The sequence below is a fragment of the Diplotaxodon limnothrissa genome, linkage group LG2 (genome assembly GCF_057381915.1).
Source record: "Diplotaxodon limnothrissa isolate DT_005_m linkage group LG2, D_limnothrissa_male_GT1.1, whole genome shotgun sequence".
NCBI classification, from domain to species: domain Eukaryota; kingdom Metazoa; phylum Chordata; class Actinopteri; order Cichliformes; family Cichlidae; genus Diplotaxodon; species Diplotaxodon limnothrissa.
In genome coordinates this window covers 11135021-11157086 of record NC_140597.1, presented here as the reverse complement: position 1 = coordinate 11157086, position 22066 = coordinate 11135021, and the positions used below count along the sequence as shown (strand labels likewise).

Genomic DNA, 22066 nt, shown 5'->3' with positions numbered 1-22066 from the left:
AACTTCCAACGCCGATAAAAAGCTTTAAATTATATTTAGACATTTATGATAATCATAAATCACTGAAAGGAGGGTTATCAGACAAAAAAAAGAAAAAACACAGATCACGAAGAAATGTCAGAAGGACGATGAGTGTTGGTGAAATAATAATGCGCAGCAGATGAAGTTCTAATGTGAAGAAAAACATGAAAACACACCAGTGAAGGTTTCACCTGCACGGCCTCCAGGCTCGTTATCAGAGCCACAGTGGCTGCACGTGAACTTTCATTTGAGGCAAAAGGAGACGTGTGTGATCCCAGCAGTAACAGCAGAGTGATGCAGTGCGAGTTCAGCTGAAAACAAATGAGGTCAAACTTTAATTTTACGCTCGCGTTTCAACGGTTTCTCGGCACATTTATATTTTTGTGTATTCAAAAAGAGAGAGCAGAAAGCGCTTCGGGTCGACTTGTGTTTTCATGTGTGTTGTTTTAATAAAAGCAAAGTTGCTCGATGGCGCTGCAGACGTTGGGTTTTTTTATTAGTGCAAAGACGTGCAGATGTGAGGGGGCTGAAGCCTTTTTTCTGCTTTTACATTAGGAAACTAAATCATCAGCACAGGTTCAAAGCTGATCTCCGTTAAGTACAAACCTCAAGGGGACAAATAAGTACCTCGTGTTAAGGTTCAACAGCAGCACCTCAGAGGGAACGAACCCGGCGAGGAGCCGTTTAACGTGATTATTTGTAAAGTAAATCAAAGACGACTCGCTGCATTTAAATGTGAGTGTATCTGGAGCTGGTTTAAAGTTAAAAACTGGACTTAAATAGACTGCTGGACGTCAAGTTTACATCAGTTTCACTCTGTGGACTCTCAGTAACTCGTGTTTATGTTGTATTTATGTTGATGTGAACGTTATTCATAAAGGTCAAATAGAAAACAAGCAGCTTACGTTCGACTGGAAGAAAGAACGTCGTCTTTACTGGATAGAAAAGAGAAGTGGTTCAGCTTAGCTGTATATCTCAGACCGAGTCTATTTATTTATTTCTTTAACTCCTCGTTTCCTCTGCTGTGCATCCACACACGCTGAAATCTCACTGAGGTGTCTGTGGGTTTAAACCTCCTGTGGAAAAAGTGTGACACGCAGAAATGAGCTGCTCGACTCACGAATGAGATGTTTTAATTTTCCCAGACTGAAACCTGGACACGTGTGCATTAAACAGACATGTTTTCATCCATAAGGACAAGACGGTGTTATTATATGTAAAGCAGTTAACCCTTTACACAGCAGCCAGTCGTTTATGTAATGATGAGAGTTACAATGTGGTTTCTTTGTGAGGCATTTATCAAACTACTGTTCTAATCTCACCTTTGTTCAAGCAGATAAAAATATTCAAAGTTCTGCAGAAATAAAATAAAAAGTCAGGTTTAAAGACAGAAGAAAAAAATGCAGGCATGAAAATAAGCTTGTGTGTAGAAGGCGGGGTGAAAAATCTGCAAAGGAGGTGATTAAATACACAACAAAACCTTGCAGTCCCACCGCCTCACAATGCAAATTTACAAACAGCACGATAAACTCATGTTTGGAGCTTTCTCTGAAATATTCAGCTGAAGTGATGCAGCTTAGCTGGAAGTGATCTGAGAGGGGTCAGAGGTCAGCTGGAAGTTTACCCAGCATCGTTTTGTAGATAAAAATACACCAGCGCTGTTTCCCAAAAACCCAAGAATGCAGTGAGTTAGAGGCGCATGTCATCATGGCGGCAGCACCGACGAGACAAAGAGAATAAACTTTGTTTCACACAAGAAAACACAAAAACTTTATCGATGAGCTGTTCCATTAGAAGTTCAGTGAACACCGTTTTAGTTTAAATTCACTGAAAGCAAAGCACGAAAAACACAAAGTGTATGGATCGCATGCAGTGAGGGTTACAAACAGTGTAATTAGATTACATTTGCTTTCATTAGTTCTTTAAAATGAGGCAACTTTAACGCTGTAAACTCATAAAAAGTGTTTTTTCTATCACAAACGCACAAGTGTGACCAGCGAGCATCCGCGTTCCTCTGGTTTGATTTTTAAAAAACTGAAACGCGGCAGACAGATTTTATTTTCTCGCTACTGAACGTCCAAAATGTTTGGAGATTTTTAACGATGGAAAATAATATAATAAGAATAATATCAACCATCATGCCAGAGCTTCAGAATAAAGCTCCGAATTCATGTTTTATTTTGAAGCCAGCCCAAAGTTTTCTTTATGTGAGGATGCGTCCTGTGAGCTGATGTGGTCAGGCTTATCGTGCAGGGATGTGATTGGACGCGTGAAGCACAGACACATGATGTCACTGCGTCCACATGCAGTCCTGTTATTGATCGCTTATTGGGACCTGATCGGGCTGAAATCAGGTCTTTCTCTGATTCAACAGCTGATCTCTAACTTTTCAAACGTCCTGCTTACCGGGCTGATTGATTTAACCTTTCAGTGACACGATCTCAACTTCAGTTTGAAAGGTTTAGGGGATGCGTTCTGATGTTTAATCTTTTTCTTCTTTTGCTTTCAGCATAAATCCTAAAATGTTATTGTTCTCAGATCAGTGAGAGAAACTTTCACATGACTGGAAACTAAAAAAGCTCTTCGTTCGAGGTAGTCTGCAGTGTTTTGTTGTTTTTGTAAGAAGACGTTTAGAAGCGCCGAGAGTTTTGAAAGTGTGGAGCTGCAAATCTGAATCAGTGAGTCGATCAGCTCCTGATCTGATCACTGAACCGCTGTAAGGTGTTTGATGCCGTGCATTAGAAAAAAAGGTTTACGGTGCTCTCTATTGATTAAAAGGCAGAAAGCAATCACACGTTTCATCCTGCAGTGTATTTGTGTATTTAGATGTCTAATCAATACCTGCTGATCTGCGGCAGCCACAAGGGAAGGTCACGAGCTGTTCATGCAGGAGACAGGAGTTCATGCTTTTATTTTGAAATTCTGTTTCCAGCTTTTACACCTTTTTAGAGGAAGGAAGCACACGTTCACATGATGTTTGGCTCCTGCTGTACGAGCGGGAGCAGGGAGGGAGGGAGGGAGGGAGGGAGGGAGCTGGCCTCCTGCTGAGGAGGAGGAGGAACAAACAGTGAAGAAGAGCCCGACTGTTGTATGGGCTCATCTGGAGAGATTTTATCGTGTTTCAGAATAGACGCCTTCCTGTTTTCACACTATATTTACTTCTAATCAGACCTCCTTTGCCATCATCTTAGAAACACGCCTGGTGAGCAGGTGATGAAACAGTGAGTGTGTGAGTGTGTGAGTGTGTGTGTGTGTGTGTGTGTGTGTGTGTGTGTGTGTGTGTGTGTGTGTATATGACAGAAGTGTTCACAGATGAACTCCTGACCACAGTCTCACAGCAGTCCGTCATTTCTAACCATCCACTTTCGTGCTCCATCATCCAGCTCAGGAGATTGTCCCAAAGATGGGGCACGCTCCGGACAGGTCTGATTTATCACAGGGCTGATTTACGTTCAGGTACACCAGGAAATTCATATTTTCTGCTTTTAAAGCAAACAAATCTGCATATTTCAGGCTTATTTTAGCACCAGACACTGATTTTTATAAAGTGTAGAAGTGTTTTTGGGATGTGTACTGTCTGTAGTAAACCTCCCACAGACTGAACCCCGTGTTGTTTCACCGAGTGTTTCAGTCTTATTCCGTCTGCGTCTGATGCAGGATCACCGTCACAGTTCAACACATCTGAGCTTTAAACTTTAAGTCTTGGAGGAAAACCATTTTTTAAGGAGGTTTCCATCAAGGGCGACTCATCAGTTTAGGTTTGAGCGTACCTGACAATAAATAACAAGGAAGAATGTGCAAAAAAAATCATCGTTATGCTACGATGATTTTTTTTAATGTTATGATTTCACAGTGTGGTGGGACGGTTATCACAGGAAAGACTGAAAAACTCGACCCAGGTCTTTGAGTCTCGTCCAAACCTTAACCTCAGTTATTTGTCAGATCCGCTGTTTCTTAAACAAACTTTGGGAAGTTTCTAATGAGCGACGACTTTTAAACGGTCATTTCTAGAAACTCTGTAGAAGCTGTAACGATGAGGGGGAGATTTTTCTCACGCTGTTGGCAGGTGTGTGTTTATAATGTGTGTGTGTTGGAGCTTCAGGTGAACAGATTTCCCTCGACCCTCCCTGAGAGGAGGAAACGGGAAGAAAAAGGAGCGAGCAGAGTGAGCGATCCGGTCCTCCACGCCCCGTCTTCGTCCTCTGGGGTGATCAGGGCGAGTGGAGGGGGAGGCGGGTGGCGGGTGAATAAACGTCGACATGGGGATTTCCCTCTTTGGCGTCATCCGTCATCAGTTCAATCATGGAGCGTTTGGCGTTCTGCTCGGCGGTCCCCCATGGTGGGCGGATTGGTACTCGGAGACGGGCTGTGGCGTCTGGCAGTGATGGATTCTCGCGCTGAGAGACTCTTTTATCAGAGTCGTAACTCTCAGCGGCGGCCGCAGATGATGAAGAGGTCAGCCGAGGCCTGCGCCCGCACACCTTTTTCTCTGTAAGGCTTTACTCTCTGAGTCTGGCGAGGAAAAATGCATTTCCTCCTCCTTCTCCTCACTTAAGTTAAACTCTGAACACCTTAAAAAACAGCCACCGCTGTCTGTAAATCCTGCCCAGCACACCGTCCTCCTGGAAGTGCAGTGGTAGAAACAAACGCCGACACTCTGCTGAATGTCAGCCGCCACGGGCAGCTCGGCTAATCACGGGAGGCGAGAAAGACAGGAAAAAAAGCTGCAAACAATTAACCCGAGAGGAGCAGGTGACCACGCTAATGGGCTCGGCCTGTGTGTGTGTGTGACAGGGTAAAGGATGTGTTTGGGAGGAAACAGCTGACTTCAGGAAACGTGCAGCTGTGTTAGCTCAGCTCTCATCCATCCTCAGCAGGGGAGGTAAAATATTAAAGCATCACAAGAAGACGTCTCTCTTCATAAACCCAAAGCCAAACTGAACTCTTGGAAGCGGCTTCTTGACCACAAAAGCTCAGATTTACAGAGCCCCGAAGGCACCGCGCAGACCAGAGTCGATGAATAAATGAACCGTTTCTTTCCCCCAGAGGAACTGGAGGAATGCACCTGAACGCAGCACGCATGACGTGGTCCAGAGAGCAGTTAAATCTACATGTGGACCTAAAAGTTCTGATTTTCAGACCAAAGAACCTGAAATGATGAAATATCTGCACATCTCATACTTCACTGTATTTGGAGCCGAGCGGGTCTCGTAACCCGACTGGTGCTCGGCTTTGTACGAACCCGCGCACTTCCAGGTTATAAAATTAAGTTTTACTCTCTGAAAGATCCAAACGGCCAAAATGTAAATTGTCTGATAACTCGGAAATCAACAGTTTTGCATTTTTCTTATTTAAAAACTGGAACCCTGAACGCACCAGTGAGGACAAACATGAAAAGTTTTGTTTAAATCGATTACTTTCGGGGTTCAAAATTTCAAGTTTATCTGTTTTTTCTTTCTGTTAGTTTTCCATACATACGTGAATTAAACTGGAATAATTACACCAAAGTTCAGACAAAGTTTTTAAGCAGTTTGTTTAACAAATCTCTTCTAAAAGAACCTGTTTCATACTGTATGCACACAAATATGCTTTTGTTGTCATTTGTGAATTGCCTTAAAATGATAAACAGAGGAGCTCCTGGTAATCAGATTACCTTGGTCAACCAGGAATACTTAGAAATTCTTAACCTTGAATGCGCAGCACCAACTGGATTAACAGATGATGCTTTTATCCACCAAACTCCATTTAAAAAAAGAGCTGTTTAACTTTTCGTGTAACACTCTCAGTGCGTGTGTGTGTGTTGGTTTGACGTTGGAAGGTAAATGTTAATGATTTGGTTGTCGACCGGTTGGTGATTTTAATCCTGTTTGTGTTTTTTCTTTTTATTCGTGCTAATCGAAGGTGAAACTGCAGAACAAACAGCTGCAGGTCGGATTTTGACGTCCGTGAAATCTCGTCTGCTTTTACACTTAGATGCATTTTCACACATTGAACACCTCACAGAATGCACTAATTAGCACGCGTACTCCTCTCACACACACACACACTTGGTCAGAAGTGTGTGTGCAGAAGCCCCTCAGCTTAAAGACTAATTTGTTGGTAATTGCAGCATGACAGGAGCAGCCATTCCAGCATCGAGCCACCGTTTCCCCGAGCCAGTCGCCCTAATTAGGAATGACACACACTATTAAGGTGCATAAATGGAAATCAGTCAGCGGGCGTTTCCTCCCTGACGGCGCCCGCCACCGCCGTTGAACCCACAGCAGACCGTCGCTCCACCAGAAACCACCCACAGTGCATTTCTCACGGCGTCATCATTCTTAAACTGAGAGGAAGAGTAGGTGGAGTTCCTCCAGGAATACAGCATAGAGCACACGTTCATGTAATCTGATTACTTTTAAATTATCATTACTCTGTGCAAAGTATAAAAAAACAAGTTGCACAATTGATGTAAAATAGGTGGTTTTTACCATGGAGTTTGGTGGTGGAGCTGAGATCGATGAATATCTGTCCAGCTTTGTCAAAGTTACACAAACTCACAGAGTTGCACGGGTGGCTCAACTCACAGTGATTTATTTTAGTGTGTTGTTAAATTCTCGCTCTTTGCTCTACCCTCATCGTACGCTCCACAGCGACGCTCCACAGCGAGGACAGCAGCTCATTGACTCCGTGTGCTCCTTCAGAGCTTTGCTCCAGCAGATGGGCTGAAACTGTATTTAGTGTGTGCAGACTGCATTTTATAGACAGTCTAACAACTTAGGTAACATTAGAGCAACACAAAACTTGCACATGCATGTATTCCAATTATTCAGTCGTGCAGATTATGGGAATTTTCTGGGATAAACGGCAAAACAGGAGGCGGCCCGGAGATGGTTTTAAAATACAGGAGAAACACAGGAAGTATGGGAGTGCTGGCAGGTCTGCAGATTTCTGTTTTATGAATCGCAGCTTCAGATGTGTGAAACGATGAATTTCCTCTTGGTGCTGAGACGTAACATAGCTGCTCCGATAAACGAGAAATGTAAACTTAGTTATAAAATCTAAAGTTAAAATATTTAATATCTACATGCACGGGACTGTGTGGTCACTGTACGTCCACAATATATCATTTGAAGTGTCGTACTGATCTGAGTGTTTTGACACTGTTTGCTTTCCATACATACCTGTGTTTACTCAGAATAATTAAACCTGAGGATCGGGAGGGGAGGCGGCGTTTGAAGATATGCTCTCAGCGCAGAGCTCGCTTTGCTCTGATGCTTTCAAACGGAATTTTTGTCCACACGAAGACGGACACGTGCGATTGCGCTCGGACGACCTGCTGGCCATCTCCTCGCCGCTTTTCAGCCTCGACTCATTAGTTCATATTACACGGCTAATAAGAGCTAACCGAACAGGTGTGTGTGTCTGCGTGTGTGTGAGAGAAACAAAACACACACGTCTGATTGGGTAAATGTATTCATGGGTAATTGTGCAACCTGCATAAATCAGCACACACACACACGCGCACACACACAGAGCAGTGCACAGGAACAATATGTGCATATTTTAACAAGCCGAACTCAATATCCACAGCAATTAGAGAGGAGCTGCTGCGTGTGTGTGTGTGTGTGTGTGTGTGTGTGTGTTTCTGCTAATTACATTCATTCTGGGCGGCTGCACAGGATGAGATTTCTGTATGTTCAACAGTAACCTGCTGAAAGAAGAAGGTAACCAAACAATCTGTTTTCTGACCTCACACCTCTGAAGATGCACCTCACCTGCCCGTTTGAGGAGGCCGACGCCGCGTCGTTGTTAAAACTTCACGTGCGCGTGTGGGGGTGTGTGTTTGCGTCCCTGCCTGCTGTTTGACAGCAGACCGTGCTCCTGGTGAAAGCAGAACCCTTGAATTGAAAACGAGCTCATCAGGATAAAATGATGTGTCTGTGATAAGTGTAGATTTGTGTAGTGAGATTACCTGAATGATGATTCAGCTAGCTGCTGTCGATGCTACCTGTAACAGCTCCCCTCTACATGTTACTGATGAGCGCGTCCTCGGGTTCCCATCAGCCTCGGCTGCTCTGCGTTTTTACCTGTGATCAGCTAATGTGCTAAACAGGAAGTAGGAGCCGGGTCGCAGTTTGGATTCAGAGCTGACAGAAGTTACTGCTACTCCTGCTGTGATGAGATTACCGTTCAGTGTGTGTGTGTGTGTCCTGTCAGGGTGTGTTTGCTGTGAGTTTGTTTCCAACTGAATCAGATTTAAACATCCACCGTTTATTTGATTAACATGCTGGCAGCCAGACAGACTGTGTGCATGTGTGCGTGTACGGCTGTACGGCTCATTAGGCCTGTGTGATGTGTGTGTGTGTATTTATATGTAAGTGTGTGAGGCAGCAGGCCACACTGGTTAAAGACTCAAACAGCGGTCACACTCCATCTCCTGTTTGATTAATGTCATGGTGTGTGTGTGTGTGTGTGTGTGAGATTTATTTTCCAGCTTGTGGAGGATTCGCAGTACCCGGTCTGATCATGAAAGCGTGGCTCTGAGGGGCCCGGTGGTCCTGCATCCAGAGCTATGTTTAAACAAATACACAAAACACTCATGAAGACAAAACAAACAGAAGGACACAAATTGTGTGTAAAGAGAAAGAAAACCTGTACAAAATGTGCAAAATAAAAAGAAGCAGATATAAAATTACTGAAGGACACACACACCTACAGCCAGGGTGTGTGTGATGGCTGCATGTCAGGTGTAAATGTGCCTCATGGTGGCAGCACAGTTTGTGTCTCCTGCTCACTTTAAGGTTGATTTATTCTGCTTTTCCTTCTTTACATATATGTCGTAATCTCCAGTTCCAGGGTGGATGTTCAGATTACATGGTGACAGATTCAGAAGTCATAGAGCGGTCAGACTAAACACCCCATCTCTAATATGGTCATCTCAGGCACAGATGCCCTGCCTACCTGATCTTCAAATCTTGTGTTTATGAGGAGCTAAAAAAATGATCAATGGCACAAGTGCCAAAACCTGCAGTTCCTCTAACATCCACCAGAGGCTCCAGCAGTGAGTCAGTCCCCACAGACTCCCATGTTAAAGTTTTACAGCGGAGATAAACATGTTTACAGCCTGATACACAAACTGTCTGGTCTCTACAGTGAGAATTTAAACTCACCTGTTTAAATGGTATGATGGCTTAAAATGTGCGTTATTAAGAGCATGGCCTCTTTGACTGACAGGTGGATAGTGACACAGGTAGCTGTAGCTGCTAGCTGTCTGCTAGCTTCACCTGAACTGGACCGGGCTCTTACTGCATCTGACCAATACTATGGCTGCTGTAAGGCTACTGTACTAAAAGGGCGATTAGCAGGTATCTGAGTCTGTGAATCTCCCATATCATCTGTGGAAAAGTTATAACTTCATGGTGGCAGCTCAAACTTTAGCTCTGTGGCTTTAAAATGAAACTAGTCAGTTGGGTCACAGGTCGAGCTTTTATATAAATTCTGCATTAGAGTCAAATATAAGATTAATAAGGACAGTTCGGTATTTAACATAATTACCTGTAAATGAAAGGAGGCGACTGAATTTGAAAGGAAGTTGCGCAGATTTGCAGAAGTTTGGATGAGAGGCGAGTTTCGGCGGTGCTTGAATCCCAGAGAAGGAAAGACGGAGGTTTAACTCAGCCACCGTGAGCGTGGATATGAACTGACTGCTCCCTGCACCGGCTGTCTTGCTCAGTAATTGTTTGCACAGCGCTCAACACGACTCCTGCTGACCTTTAATTTCAGACTTTGCAGTGGAAACGTGCAGATCGGCGGCCCTCATTTGCCTCGTCGTGTTTGTTCTCTGTGTCTGTGTGTGTGTGTTTATTTATTTATTTTTCTCCTTTCTGCCTGTTGGCGTGTGATTTACACTCCGGGCATGTTCGAGCGAGCCGTGTGCCATCGATACTGTTTTTATTACACCTTGTGCCAAGTGCTAACAGCCGGATACGGGCGGCGCTGACGAGTGGATGCAGCCGCAATTAGCATAATTGAAATAATAATGCTAACGAGCCTTCTGAGTGGAGGCAGAGCAGAGAGGAGAGGGTGGCGATCGGCTGCGTGGACGGGCCGCTGCAGATCATTGTGTGTAATTGGGATAATGGGCTGGTTTAGTGGGGGAAACGATGCTTTTGATGGCGTTCGGGATGAAACAGGTGCCAAATTCACCGAGCCGCTTGTCTCGGTGTTTGTTTGCTTTAAAATCCACATTTATGTCAGCTTCACAGCGATATTAAACACCAGCAGGTCTGCAGGCTTTGGGTTTTATGACTCCAAAAATGTGCTTTTATTTAAGTTATATCTGAGAAAAGTGTGCAAACGCCCCAACGACTGAAGTGTGACAGGGATTCAGACATCCCAAACCGATGCCCTCCTGCTCTGCAGTGTCTTTGCACACTTTGAAAATCAGATTAGACTCAGCGTGGCTGATTCAGGCCTCATCTTGGTGCGTGATCGCACAGGACGCCTGTGTTCAGAAACGGACTCGATACCAGGCTCCGTTTTAATGTTGTGGCTCATCAGTGTATGTTTAATTTACCCTGTCATTTGAAGTCAGAGGTAACCTGTCCGTAGACCATCACTTTCCATCACTGATGAACTTCTGGAGTTCATCCAGGTCCAGATCAAGGAACGTGTTGCTGTGAGAGGGGCAAACGTTTCAGATGTAACTCCATAAAATATCACAAACTGATCCAGATCCAAGAGTGTAGGAACTCTCTACCCTTATTCTATCAGGTTTTCAGAGATCACAGCAACCAGGAGACAGAAAAATGAACTATTGACATTAAACCCATTAACACCAAAGGCTTCAAAGGCGCTTTTACTGAGAGTTTAACAAACCTTTGAATTCGGCCCTTTGCCTTGTTGGCTGCTGGCCTGTTGGAGACTCTGTCCCTCAGTGATTGTTGCAGTTTGAGTGTTTGTGAGCACGATTACTCTAAAAGCTTTGGACAGGTTTGCATGGGAATGACTTGGAAAGGAATAACTTTGAGCTGATCTGGATTTATCTCCAGGAATTTTTCGAAGGGTCGGAGTTGGATTTTGACAGTCGCCTTTTGTCATCCATGCTATTCGTAACGTCTACGGACAGAATCTCTAGGCGTAGAAAAAGTGGATGGTCACCGGTCGAATGGTGTTTTTGCTGATGATATGAAGGATTTTTAGCTTCCTAAAAATGAGCTTCCTCTGAAATGGTGCCGGGCACCACCTTAGAGGACAAGGTGAGGAGCTGAGCTGAGCAGCTTCTCCATGCTGAAAGGAGATAGCGGAAATAGTTAGGGAAGGAGGCCCTGGGACAGACCCAAGACTCGCTGGAGAGATCATTTCATTTCCCCCTCATCCCCATCCGGTACCAACAGATCGCTGCCCCTCCTGTGCCTGGTTTTGTTAGAGTTTTCTTCCTGTTAATAGGAAGTTTTTACTTCCCACTGTCGCCAAGTGCTACTCAAAGTGGGTCGTTTGATATTTGGGGTCTTTACCTTATAATACAAAGCGCTTTGAGGTGACTGTTATGGTGATTCGGTGCCTTATAAATAAAATTGAAGTGGATTTAATTTATTCTCTCCTGGCTGGGAAAGCCTGCTGGGGAAAGAGGGTTTGGGTATCTGTGCTTTGGCTTCTGCCTCCATGACCTGGAGACCAGACTTCACAAGTGAATGTCCACTGAAATACAAGCAATTGGTACTATTATCAGGAACTTGGGGTCCAGGAAAGTAAATCAGACTCAGTTTTCTCCATCTTCATGTGAAAACTGACAGATAATCGGTTTTGTTTACTGACTCGTATCAAACACGGAGCCTGTTTGTGGGCTTTCGATGCTGTTTTATTGTTGAAGGATTTATTTTTTCGCTGTGTTTCCAGCGTAGCTCCTGTCAGGTGTATGAAAATAGAAACATGGATAAAAACAGATGCTTGTGGAGTTTTTTCCTTCTCTCGGGATCTCATTGAAAATATCTGTCGGTGAACGTGTTGAAGACTTGCTCGCTGTGATTCCTCTCGGTGTTATTTTTACTTTAACACTGTTGTGTTTTCTGACACTCAGCTGCTCTTATTCCCACCGAGCCCCCCTTAAAACCTGACCGACACACACCTGAGCTGCTCCTCCTCCTCCTGGAGTTTCTCTGCAGACTCTTCACAAACGCTGCGAGTTGGAGGAATTAGCTTTCAACAAACTGGCCTACCAATGAGGCATTAAGCATTGGTAATGGGGGTGCAGAAAGGTCACGGCTGTATTAATCTGCCGTCTGGGGAATACACCCGTGAGCCGGGAAGCTCGGAGACCGAGAGAGAGCACGGGTGAGCTTCCAAAAACAAACCCTGAGCATGAATAAATATTTATCTGTGCCCCGGCGATCATATTGATCATAAAGCGTTTTAGGAAACAAAACGAGCAGGAAAATGAGATTGATGTAAAAATATTCAGCTGCTGTTTGGAGCGTCTCCCCCTCGGACACATCGCGCTTCTGTGGGCTGAGAGCAGAGGTCTGTTCCTGCTGGAGCATTGATTTTATTTCAGGATCAACAAGGATTTTTTTTCCATACCAAAATAAAATCAGCCGCTGACACTGTTGATGTTTTTGCAGCTTTCACACTCAGTTAAAGGCTTCCTCAGATTCTGGAGGTTGGAAATCAAAAGCAGGGTGACCTCTGACCCCCAGCCGGTGGTTGTTTACATTATGATAATCAGCATTAGAAGCAATACTCTCGGTAATGATTTCATTTCTGCCTCCCTTTTTATTGAAATGTAACAAAAAAATAATTTAACATAAAAATTTGTTTGTTCTTTTGTTCTTTAGAGTTTAATTTGCTGCCTTTAAACTCATTTATTTAACCTCTTCCTGCAGCAACAGTTTATCATGTGACTTTGCATCTCTTTATTTAATGTTAATGAAAGCAGAGGAGACGCCACATCCCAATATCTGTAAAAGCAAAGATTAATTATAACCTTGTGAAGGCCAGAAAACTCACATCACCCTATTTTTTATTTATTTATGTGTCCGGGTTTATTTGTAAAACCTTCTAAATCTAAATAATAAAATGGCAACGCATACCACAGCGTCTGTGATTGGTCCGCTTTGTGGTAACGTTGCGTGTATGACACTGTGTGATGATCAGCACAAAGACATGGTCGCTGATGTCGTATCAGGCGTGTCGTTCCCAGTCAAAGCGTCTCCTGCGTTGGATTAATGTTTTTTGTTTTCCCCCAAAAACTCCTGAGTGATCGTTCTCGCTGTCTTTCACAGCGACTAATCTAAACCACGCAGCAGCACATTAATGACTAACCTCACGCTGATCATGTCTCGTGTTTTCTTGGCTTTAGTTTGATCCATTTTTGGCATCTTCTTCCTGTCATATGATGGCGTTTGTCCCTGACCAATAGTTTAACCGTCATCCTCCGTCTTCAGTGTGCTAATGTGTTCATATTACACTAACTATAGCTCTGTAGCTAGCCACCATGTTTCTCACCATTAACCATCACTGCTGTACATTTTAGTTCTTTAGAAATACTTTGGACAGATTACGGTATATCGTCAAACATGGAAGCTAGCTAGCTAACTGCTTACTAACCTCCAACTGCTAAGTTGACATATAGGACATGGTAGTAAACACATGAAACCGGTTACCTTGACATCCGGATCTTGGATTGTCCACTAGTGACAAACCGCCACCTTCAAAGGGAAGCACCTTAGTCATTCTGATTACAGAAGAAAGAACCAGTTGTAAACCATTAAGGTTGTTTTCAGTAACTGAAGCCACTTGCCCAATGTTCACACATGATTATGTCCACTCTGAAGATTTGGAATTCATTTCATTTAATTCTTCTGTTGTTGAGCTTTTATTAACTCCAAGTCGAAAATGATCATCCCACTTTTAAGGTGCCCACCACAGCAACACGGGCCTATAAATCAATATGAATCAATTCACTGTGCTGTCCAGATTAGTGTGTGTGATCCTGTTGAGTTGGAAGGTAACGTTTTCTTTCTCTGTTTCAGTGGGGTTGGTTTAGCCCGAGCTCACTTTGAGAAACAGCCTCCATCCAACTTGAGGAAGTCCAACTTCTTCCACTTCGTGCTGGCGCTGTACGACCGTCAGGGTCAGCCGGTGGAGATCGAGAGGACTTCCTACGTGGACTTTGTGGAGAAAGACAAGGTGAAAAGATTTTTTATTTCTTCAAGAATCTTCTTCAGATTTTAGGTGTTTGTTTGTTTTTTTAATTTACATCTTTGACAGGAAAAGAAGAGGTCAGGTTTTTAGGCTTAAAATTCTAAAATACCAGGAAAAGATCTAATTTGTAGTAAATGTTCCTACCTTTCATACATCAGAGGCCCATGTCAGGTAATGTCCCCTTAATTCTTAATCTTAAGCAAAGCTCTTATGGAGAAAAAACGAAGGAAGAGAACAAAGGATGAAAAGAAATCTAACAGGACTACAAAATAAAGCAGGAAACATGTTAATGATTAACAGTAAATAACAAGAGCCCAGTGCATGTGGTCAGAGCAAGACTTACAGGGAACGATTTTAAAGTAACACAGAAAGCGGTCCAGAGGTTTTTTGAATTTTGAATCGGGTATTGTTTTATGTTTTATTTTGAAGGTTTAACTCTGAAAACTGCCATGGTACTTTTTTGTAGTCAGAAGTGACCATGTTTGGATGAGAGGGTAGAGCTAAGTTAGCAGCTAAGGCTAGCTAGCTTAGTTAGCAAGCTTCATTCATAGCTTCACACTCAGAAACAGATACCTGCTAATCAGTATCATCCAGATAAAATCTTACAATTTCTCTAAAACTGGAACTCAGACTTCTTGGACAGTCTGTTAGTACAATTAAACGCACAGCATCATTTAAAGTTCGACATTTTAACATGCGAGTCCGTGGAGACTGGCCTTCTGCGGAAGCCTCTAGAGGACACTAGGGGAACTGCATCTTTTGACATTTTCATTAGTTTTATTTTTTGATTTTTAACATTTAAATTACACCTGTTAACCATTCCTCGCCGTCAGTCCCCTGACCGTGGTCGGGAGACACGAGGGGAGATGCTTCCTCCAGGGCCGAAGTTTGTCCTCCTTCGGGGTTAACTCCCTTCACTTTTGTGGAGTAGTGAGGCAGACAGAAATCAGCCGAGGCACCGGAGAGTACTGAAGAGATGAGGCTTTAATAACAGTACTGCACACTTTGGAAACACACTGCATAGCCTGTAGCCCGTTAGAACACTGCTCCCGGTCGCCCTCTACCCATGACACACTCTCTCACTCTCTTTTTCCTCTTTCGCTCCCCGCGTTTTCCTTCACGCGCATGCTCACACACACATTACATACACTCCTTACTGCACCCAGTCACACACAAGACAGCAATTCCTGCAACACACCCATTGAGCTGGTGATCCAAATCTGTGATGTCTGTGTTTTCTGATCTCATGCTGCCCTGTCAGCTGGATACAGAAAACCTCAGTTTTAATGTGACTGTTGGGTTTAATGAGCCCCAGTAACAACAATGAAATCCTGGTTATGTGGAACTTCATCTGTAAGACGGGTCCCATGTTGAAAGAGAATGTTTTGGCAGTTAAAATGAAGTGTAAATATCCAAAAATACACAAGTTTGGATCTGTTGTTGACAATATACAGAAAGTACATGAGAATCGCTTCCGCTGCTAATAACACTGGTGATAATCATAATAACATCCCGACAGGTTTGTGGGTGTTTGTTCTTTGATCGGCTGCCAGCTGGCACCATATTCTCCTCTCTACCCACTCGCTCACCTCACCTCTGCTTTGACCTCGAGTCTCTCGCCCTGATACCCCCCCCCCAACACAAACACACTGGGACTGAGCCAACACTCCCGGGCACAGTTGGCACCGAGTGGCCGACCAACGCAGGCTGAAAGGAGGGAGAGCGAGGAGGGGAGGCATGATAAAAAAGGGGAGTAAAGGTTGAAAGAGAGAAGAGAAGAAAAAGATAGGAGGAAAGGTCAAGACAGAAAGAAAAGGAGAAAAGAGGCGGATGGATGGAGAATAAAGGATGTTTTTAACTACAGAGTCTGAGGCACAGATTACCTGACAGTTAAATGCATGTTTAGGCGTAATTAGAAATAAAACCCTAAACTTTTCCTTCACACAGGTAAGAAAGTGATCAGAGAGCTGCGGAGGTCAGGTATGGCATCACCTGTCCTGTCGACGAGACCTCCAAAAACATTTCAGAGTAAATTTCAAAATAAAAGCTTAAACTCAAATCTGTTATTTTCCTCATAAAACAGTGATGCTTGGATGCAAATGATGGGTGTGAAATGCATTCTGGGACGTGTCCTGATAACACAGAGCATGAACGTCTTCTAATCTGACTTTATTGGAGCTTTGTGTTCGTTTCAGAGGAGCATAGGGATCAGAGAGGTCAAAGGTTACAGGGAGTGTCATTCAGCTGCTAGCTTAAATTAATTTCAGCTTATTGTTTTTTGTGTGTTGTTTGGTTTTGATTTGCTTGGAGTCTTTTGCTTTTAGTATTTGGTGTGTTGCACTTGACCAAGTGTGTAAACACCTTTAACTGAGAGATTCTGGTTAGACTGTGGTTTGGTGGCGGTGCAGACTCTTTTTTTTTTTTTTTTAGCTTTTACATTGCTCTTCCTTACTCTTTGACAGGAGCAGAAAACATGAATAGCAGGCTAATATGATACCTAACAGCTCTAATATTTGGGAAAAGGACCATGGGTCCTCTGGACCAGCTTTTGTTGACAACTTGTCATGTTTCACAGCTCGGTGAGCTCAGCAGAGGCGTCCTTTTAGTGGCTTTTACTTCAACACATCATCAATCATCATCTGCTTTTCTTAGGATTTCTAAATAACCTTTCTGTAATACTTTCTTACATGTCAAATGCACAGTCAGGATGTCGTTGTTTAACGTGTACTTTGTGTTTTTGTGACAGGAGTACAACGGCGAGAAGACCAACAATGGAATCCACTACAGGCTACAGCTCCTCTACAGCAATGGTGAGCCGAGTGTGTGAATATGCCACTGATCTGGAATCAGAGGTGGAAGTCTGTATAAAGAAAAAGGGTTGAAAATGCTTTCTGTAAGCTGTAAACATCCTGCTAGCGAGTCATTTTTGAAGGTAGAAAAAGAAAAAAATTACAACTTTTTCCTCACATATTTACTGTCAGAGTTTTTCCGTTGCCTCCTCCTGTTAACTGAACCCTGAAGAAGATTTTCCTGTTTTTGTTTAGTCCGTTTGTAGCTCCTGACTCTGAACCAGGGCTTCTTCATTAGGACTGGTTTCCAGTTGCACTAAACCAGTTTGCAGAAAACTGCAGCGTCTCTTTATTTCAGGTCCAGGTGTCTCTTGTGTTGGATGAGGCTCTGGTTTTTTCTCCTTTATTTTTCTGTACAGACGAAGTTTTTAAACCCTCTTGGTGTAACTGCAGCTCACAGGCTCCTGGTATCCCCGACTACTGATATCTATTCAGAATAGAATCGCTCTCAGATTTCAGTGTGAACACTAAGTTTAGCATCAGGACTTCACAGTAACCCAAACCACACAGCAGACTAATTAATGACTAACTTCATGTTTTGGATGGATCAGAGGTTCTTTGGCTGAAGTTTGGTCTATTTTAGCATTTTACGTCAGTGCTGTTTAGTTTTAAAACAAAAGTCCAAAGTTATATCAGAGCAATAGAGTTTAGTTTAAAGAAATCCTTCAGTCAGATTAGGTTGTACCATCTGTAGAAGGGACTAGCTAGCTCACTTCCTGTTAATGTCTAACTTTGCTAAACCTTGTACATCCTGTTTTTCAAAAAGCCACATATTGATCAGTTTATTGGAGCTGAAAGAATTTGGAGTTTGATTTTAGGAGTGTTTGAAGCAGGAAAGAGTTAATGAAATCAGACCAGAGGCAGAGAGGATGGTTACAGAGGCGGTAGAGACAAAGACAAGAAGTAAAAAACAGCAGGAACAAACGGGTTTAATAAATCCCTCTTCTGATTCGTCGTTCTTTGTAACATTTACGTAGGCAGAAGGCTGTCACGTACTTACGGTAAGCGTGACGGCGACGAAATTCAGTAGATCTAGTGCAAGTAAGACAATCATGTTGCAGAAAGAAGCGTCTGCCTTTCGCAGCATGTAAAAAAGCTACAACGAAAGCACTGATGATGCAATCTGAGGTCAAAGCATAATGGAAATAATGCCAATATTTCTGCTAATTCTCAATGTTCGTGATGAGTAATGAAGGCAGATGTGAAGCAGCCCGCTCTGCCAGCATGCTGCAGGTTGTTTAGGTCCAAGTCCAAAAACCCATCAATAATATGTTCCTTACACTGGAGACACATTTGCATGTGCTGTGCTCTTAAAGAATGACTGACAGCATGAAATTAAAGCCGAAGTGAGCCGTTTTTAAATGCTGCTGCTGCTGCAGGTCAGCCGAGTCTTTGTTCAGGCTGCATTTTAGATTTGCAGTATTGATTGATGAAGTCGAGTTAATGATCGCTCTTTCCCACAGGTGAAACTGTCTGTGTTGGTTTGCGGTTGAACTTTTCCTGGATGATTTAGAGTTTAGAATTAGCGGAGATGGAATTTATATTAAAGGTCACCTCACCGGAGTTAGAGTTTAACTCAGCTGTGCACTTTTAAGACTGCGAGGCTGGAAAAACTTTTTCATTATCAGCACGCGGAGTGGCGGACATCTGGAATATCTGAGCTCTGTTTTGTCCATCGGTTGGTGGTGGTGGTGGTGTGGTGTGGTGTGGTGTGGGGGAAGTGGAGGGATCTTTTGCTGATTCAAAACACACAGCTCGCCTTTGTGCTGGCACGAGTCCAGAGCTGCAGGAGGAGGGCGGCCGTAATGCTCTCAGACCCCCGCAGAAACGCCAGATAAAGTGGGACATAAAAGAGCGTTTTCTTCCAAAGGGGGATAAATCACTCTAATATGAGTCGGCGTCGTCGGATTAGCATCTTACAGAGGTAATTGACCTCATCTGCAAGCGGGACGGATAGCCGCCATTTAGGCTGCAGACTGCTCAGCGCTCAGCCGCAGAGCGAGGAGTGAATCATGTCAATTAGAAAGCAGAGGAAGCTGCGAGCAAACGGCCCGCAAAGCAAGAAGTAGAGGGAAAAAAAGCTCAAACGCACAATACAATTAGAGCTGCTCCGCCACTAACAGGTGTTCCCTGCAATTTACTTCCTCCACCCCATGTCGTGTTTGTGTCACATTTACGCCCGGATGCATGGCTAATAAAAGACAAGCAGCTCTGATTGATATTTAATTTGTCGGAGAATGAGGATTCCTTGTTATCCTTGAGGAAAAAGGCGGCGGGGGGGCCGGAGAAGGCGGCCTGGCCCATAAATAATAAACAGCTCTGGAGCAGCGCCGCTGTTTGTTTTTGCTGAGGGGTGTGAGCGACGCCGGGGCGAGACGACAAGAGCGCTAGAAAACACAAATACACAACCAGGACATGAATCGGAACAGAATTCATTTACAGCACGTTATCAGGAATCAGATCCTTTGTTGGGGGCGGATTAGCATAAGAGGCAAACGCGGGCATGTTGATGACAGTAATTTATATCTGAACTGTGTGTGTGTGTGTGTATGCTCATGCTTCTCTCTGTGTGTTTTTCAGGCATCAGGACAGAACAGGATCTCTACGTCCGGCTCATAGACTCCATGACCAAACAGGTGAGATAGCGCACGCACACCTGAGCTCTGATTCACTCATAGTGTTTACATCAGAGTGAGTTTGTTTTACACACCTGCACATGTCACAGCGGCGTGTTTTAAATGTCACACAGCGTGTTTCTGCACAACGACGTGCAGCCTGGAGACTGCCTGGATCGAGCCCCAAAGCCTAGATTAGTTTGACTGAAATAAATCACAACTGGGAAATATTTTAGTGGGCTTGAATAGTCTTACAAACATCAAGCAAACAGTTGCATTGGAGTTTTAGAGTCGCTCTATTTCAAGGTAGTTTACGGTGAGTAGAAGAAACGTCTCGTGAACACGACTCAAAATACAATTTTTCAGAGTCGTTTGATATTTTTCGGGAAACCATCTTAACCAATCAGAGCCTGTCTTCTGGCTGTTTCTAAATATTACCTATAGAAGGTTGGTAACCCTTGTGTTGTCCTCGGTTCAAAAATGGTCCCTAGGTGAATGGCAGACAAGAATATGGGAATCCCGAGGGTGACACAAGGTTATTAATATCTGTAGATTTTTGTACTGGTGGCTTTGAAATTCATCCCAAATACAGTTTGAGTTGTATTTTTGAAGCTATGATGCAGATCTTATAGAGGTAAAACCCTTTGAGGGATTCCTGGATCGACTCCAATACTGAATACCTTAAACTGTGCCATTTTCTTGCAAGTCCTTCCCAAACTTTATGACCAATCTCGGTCAAAAATAGACAAACTAAATAAATCAGATAATATTGTCAGAGGTGGTAAAAAAAAAAAAAGGGTGAAAACATACATCAAATGAAAAAAGAATTAGTGGGCAAAGTTGAGTTGTCAGAGTAAGAATACTGGAGTAGGTCAGACGAATGCGTTGGATCGTTGAATGTTCCATGGATCAGTCGAATGCCGACTGTCAAGATCAAATCAAATCTGTTCTTTCAGTGTGGAACACGATTGTTCTGATATGTCACTGAGTTACTGTTAATGGAAATCATCCAGAACCATCGGAGCAATCAGCACAACAACATGATTGGCTCTTTTGTTTCCGGTGCGGTTGCTCTTTGGTTCTTTTGTGGACGGGGGCAGGACGCCATCTTTGGCTATGCAGGCATCTCCTATAGATTTGTACTAAGGATTATTCATGTGTTGTGTCTGCCTGATAGTGTCCCCGAACGCGTAACAAACAAGACTTCTCTGCCGGTTTCAGGCACATAGTTCAAACCTACTGTAATCTTAAAGCGTTCCCCTAAAGTTAAAACTAAACTTTCCTGTCCTCCTCCGCCTCCTCCTTACTTTCTTAAACTCGAGCAGCACTGATGTGTTTTCCTTTCCACTCGATGTAGCTCGGGCTTCAGCTGACTCCACGTCCTCCCATCTTTCCGGTTTTCACTCACTCAGAAACCCCCGTGTGGGATTTGAACCTGTGAACGACCTCGCTGCCAACAAAAACCTCCAAATGTTTCCACATTCCTGTCAGCGCTGCCGGCTGACCTCCCTCCTCGTTCCTCCAGATCCTCCTGTTCCTCTCGTCGAGCGCTCTACCTCAGATGTTTGTCATTGTAAATATTAAAAGACATCCAAATGTGCTCGCTTCTCCTCCCAGCTTCAGCTTATTTATCCCCCGTCATATCACAACCCTCCCGGCTGCCGCGGCCCTGTCGGCATGTCACCGATCGATGTACCAAGCGGCTCCCCGACAAAGCGTCAGCCAAACCGATCAATAGGCCCTAATGTGGCGCAGCGGCGGCACACTGGAGACAATAATCCTGACACCTCCTCCATGACACACACACACCTTCACCTCCCAGTACACGACACCCCATTGGTGGAGAGGCAGGCCTGACAGACAGGTCGGCTGGAGTCCCCATGGATCGATAAATCCCCGTCGAGGAGCTGTTAGGAGCCCCGCGTCCACGGGTTTGTCAGAGCGAGGAGGAGCTGCATTAATGCAGATTGGACCGTGCAGCGATGCAGCTGGCACAGTAACTTCTGCACAGTGAGTCACATCATGCAACAAGGCCGAGGGGCTCACACACCGGGAGACCCCCGCGGGAGGTGTTTGTGCTCCTTTTGGAAAATATTTCTGAGCTCAAATAACTCATATTTAACCCTCTCAGGCTCAAATTAAACTTTTTGTTGCTAATGCACAACCAAGTCCTGCAGTGGTACTCCTGAGTAAAAAAAACCTCATAAAATATGTATGTGGGGTAATCAGGTTGTTAGTTTTTAACTGTTGCAAATCGGCAACGCCTGCCTCGAAAGGGTTAAGAAATGTTCAGCACACGTTTCTCACGTCGTCTTAAGCGAACTGTTGTGAAGACTTCCTCAATGTAGGCCTCGTCTTCCTGTTTTTAACCTTTTGTAAAAATCAGCCTCCTCTTCT

General features: G+C 43.9%; 1 protein-coding gene across 3 annotated transcripts in view; it reads left to right on the top strand.

The window, feature by feature from the left end:
- Positions 1-22066, top strand: part of LOC146638248 (transcription factor COE3) — a 141044-nt gene that overhangs the window by 3774 nt on the left and 115204 nt on the right. For all 3 annotated transcript variants that reach the window (XM_085360670.1, XM_085360678.1, XM_085360662.1), the window contains exons 2-4: positions 14034-14190; positions 16952-17015; positions 19635-19690. In XM_085360670.1, the coding sequence (XP_085216796.1) occupies positions 14034-14190; positions 16952-17015; positions 19635-19690 (277 nt within the window). The remainder of the gene's footprint in view (positions 1-14033; positions 14191-16951; positions 17016-19634; positions 19691-22066) is intronic.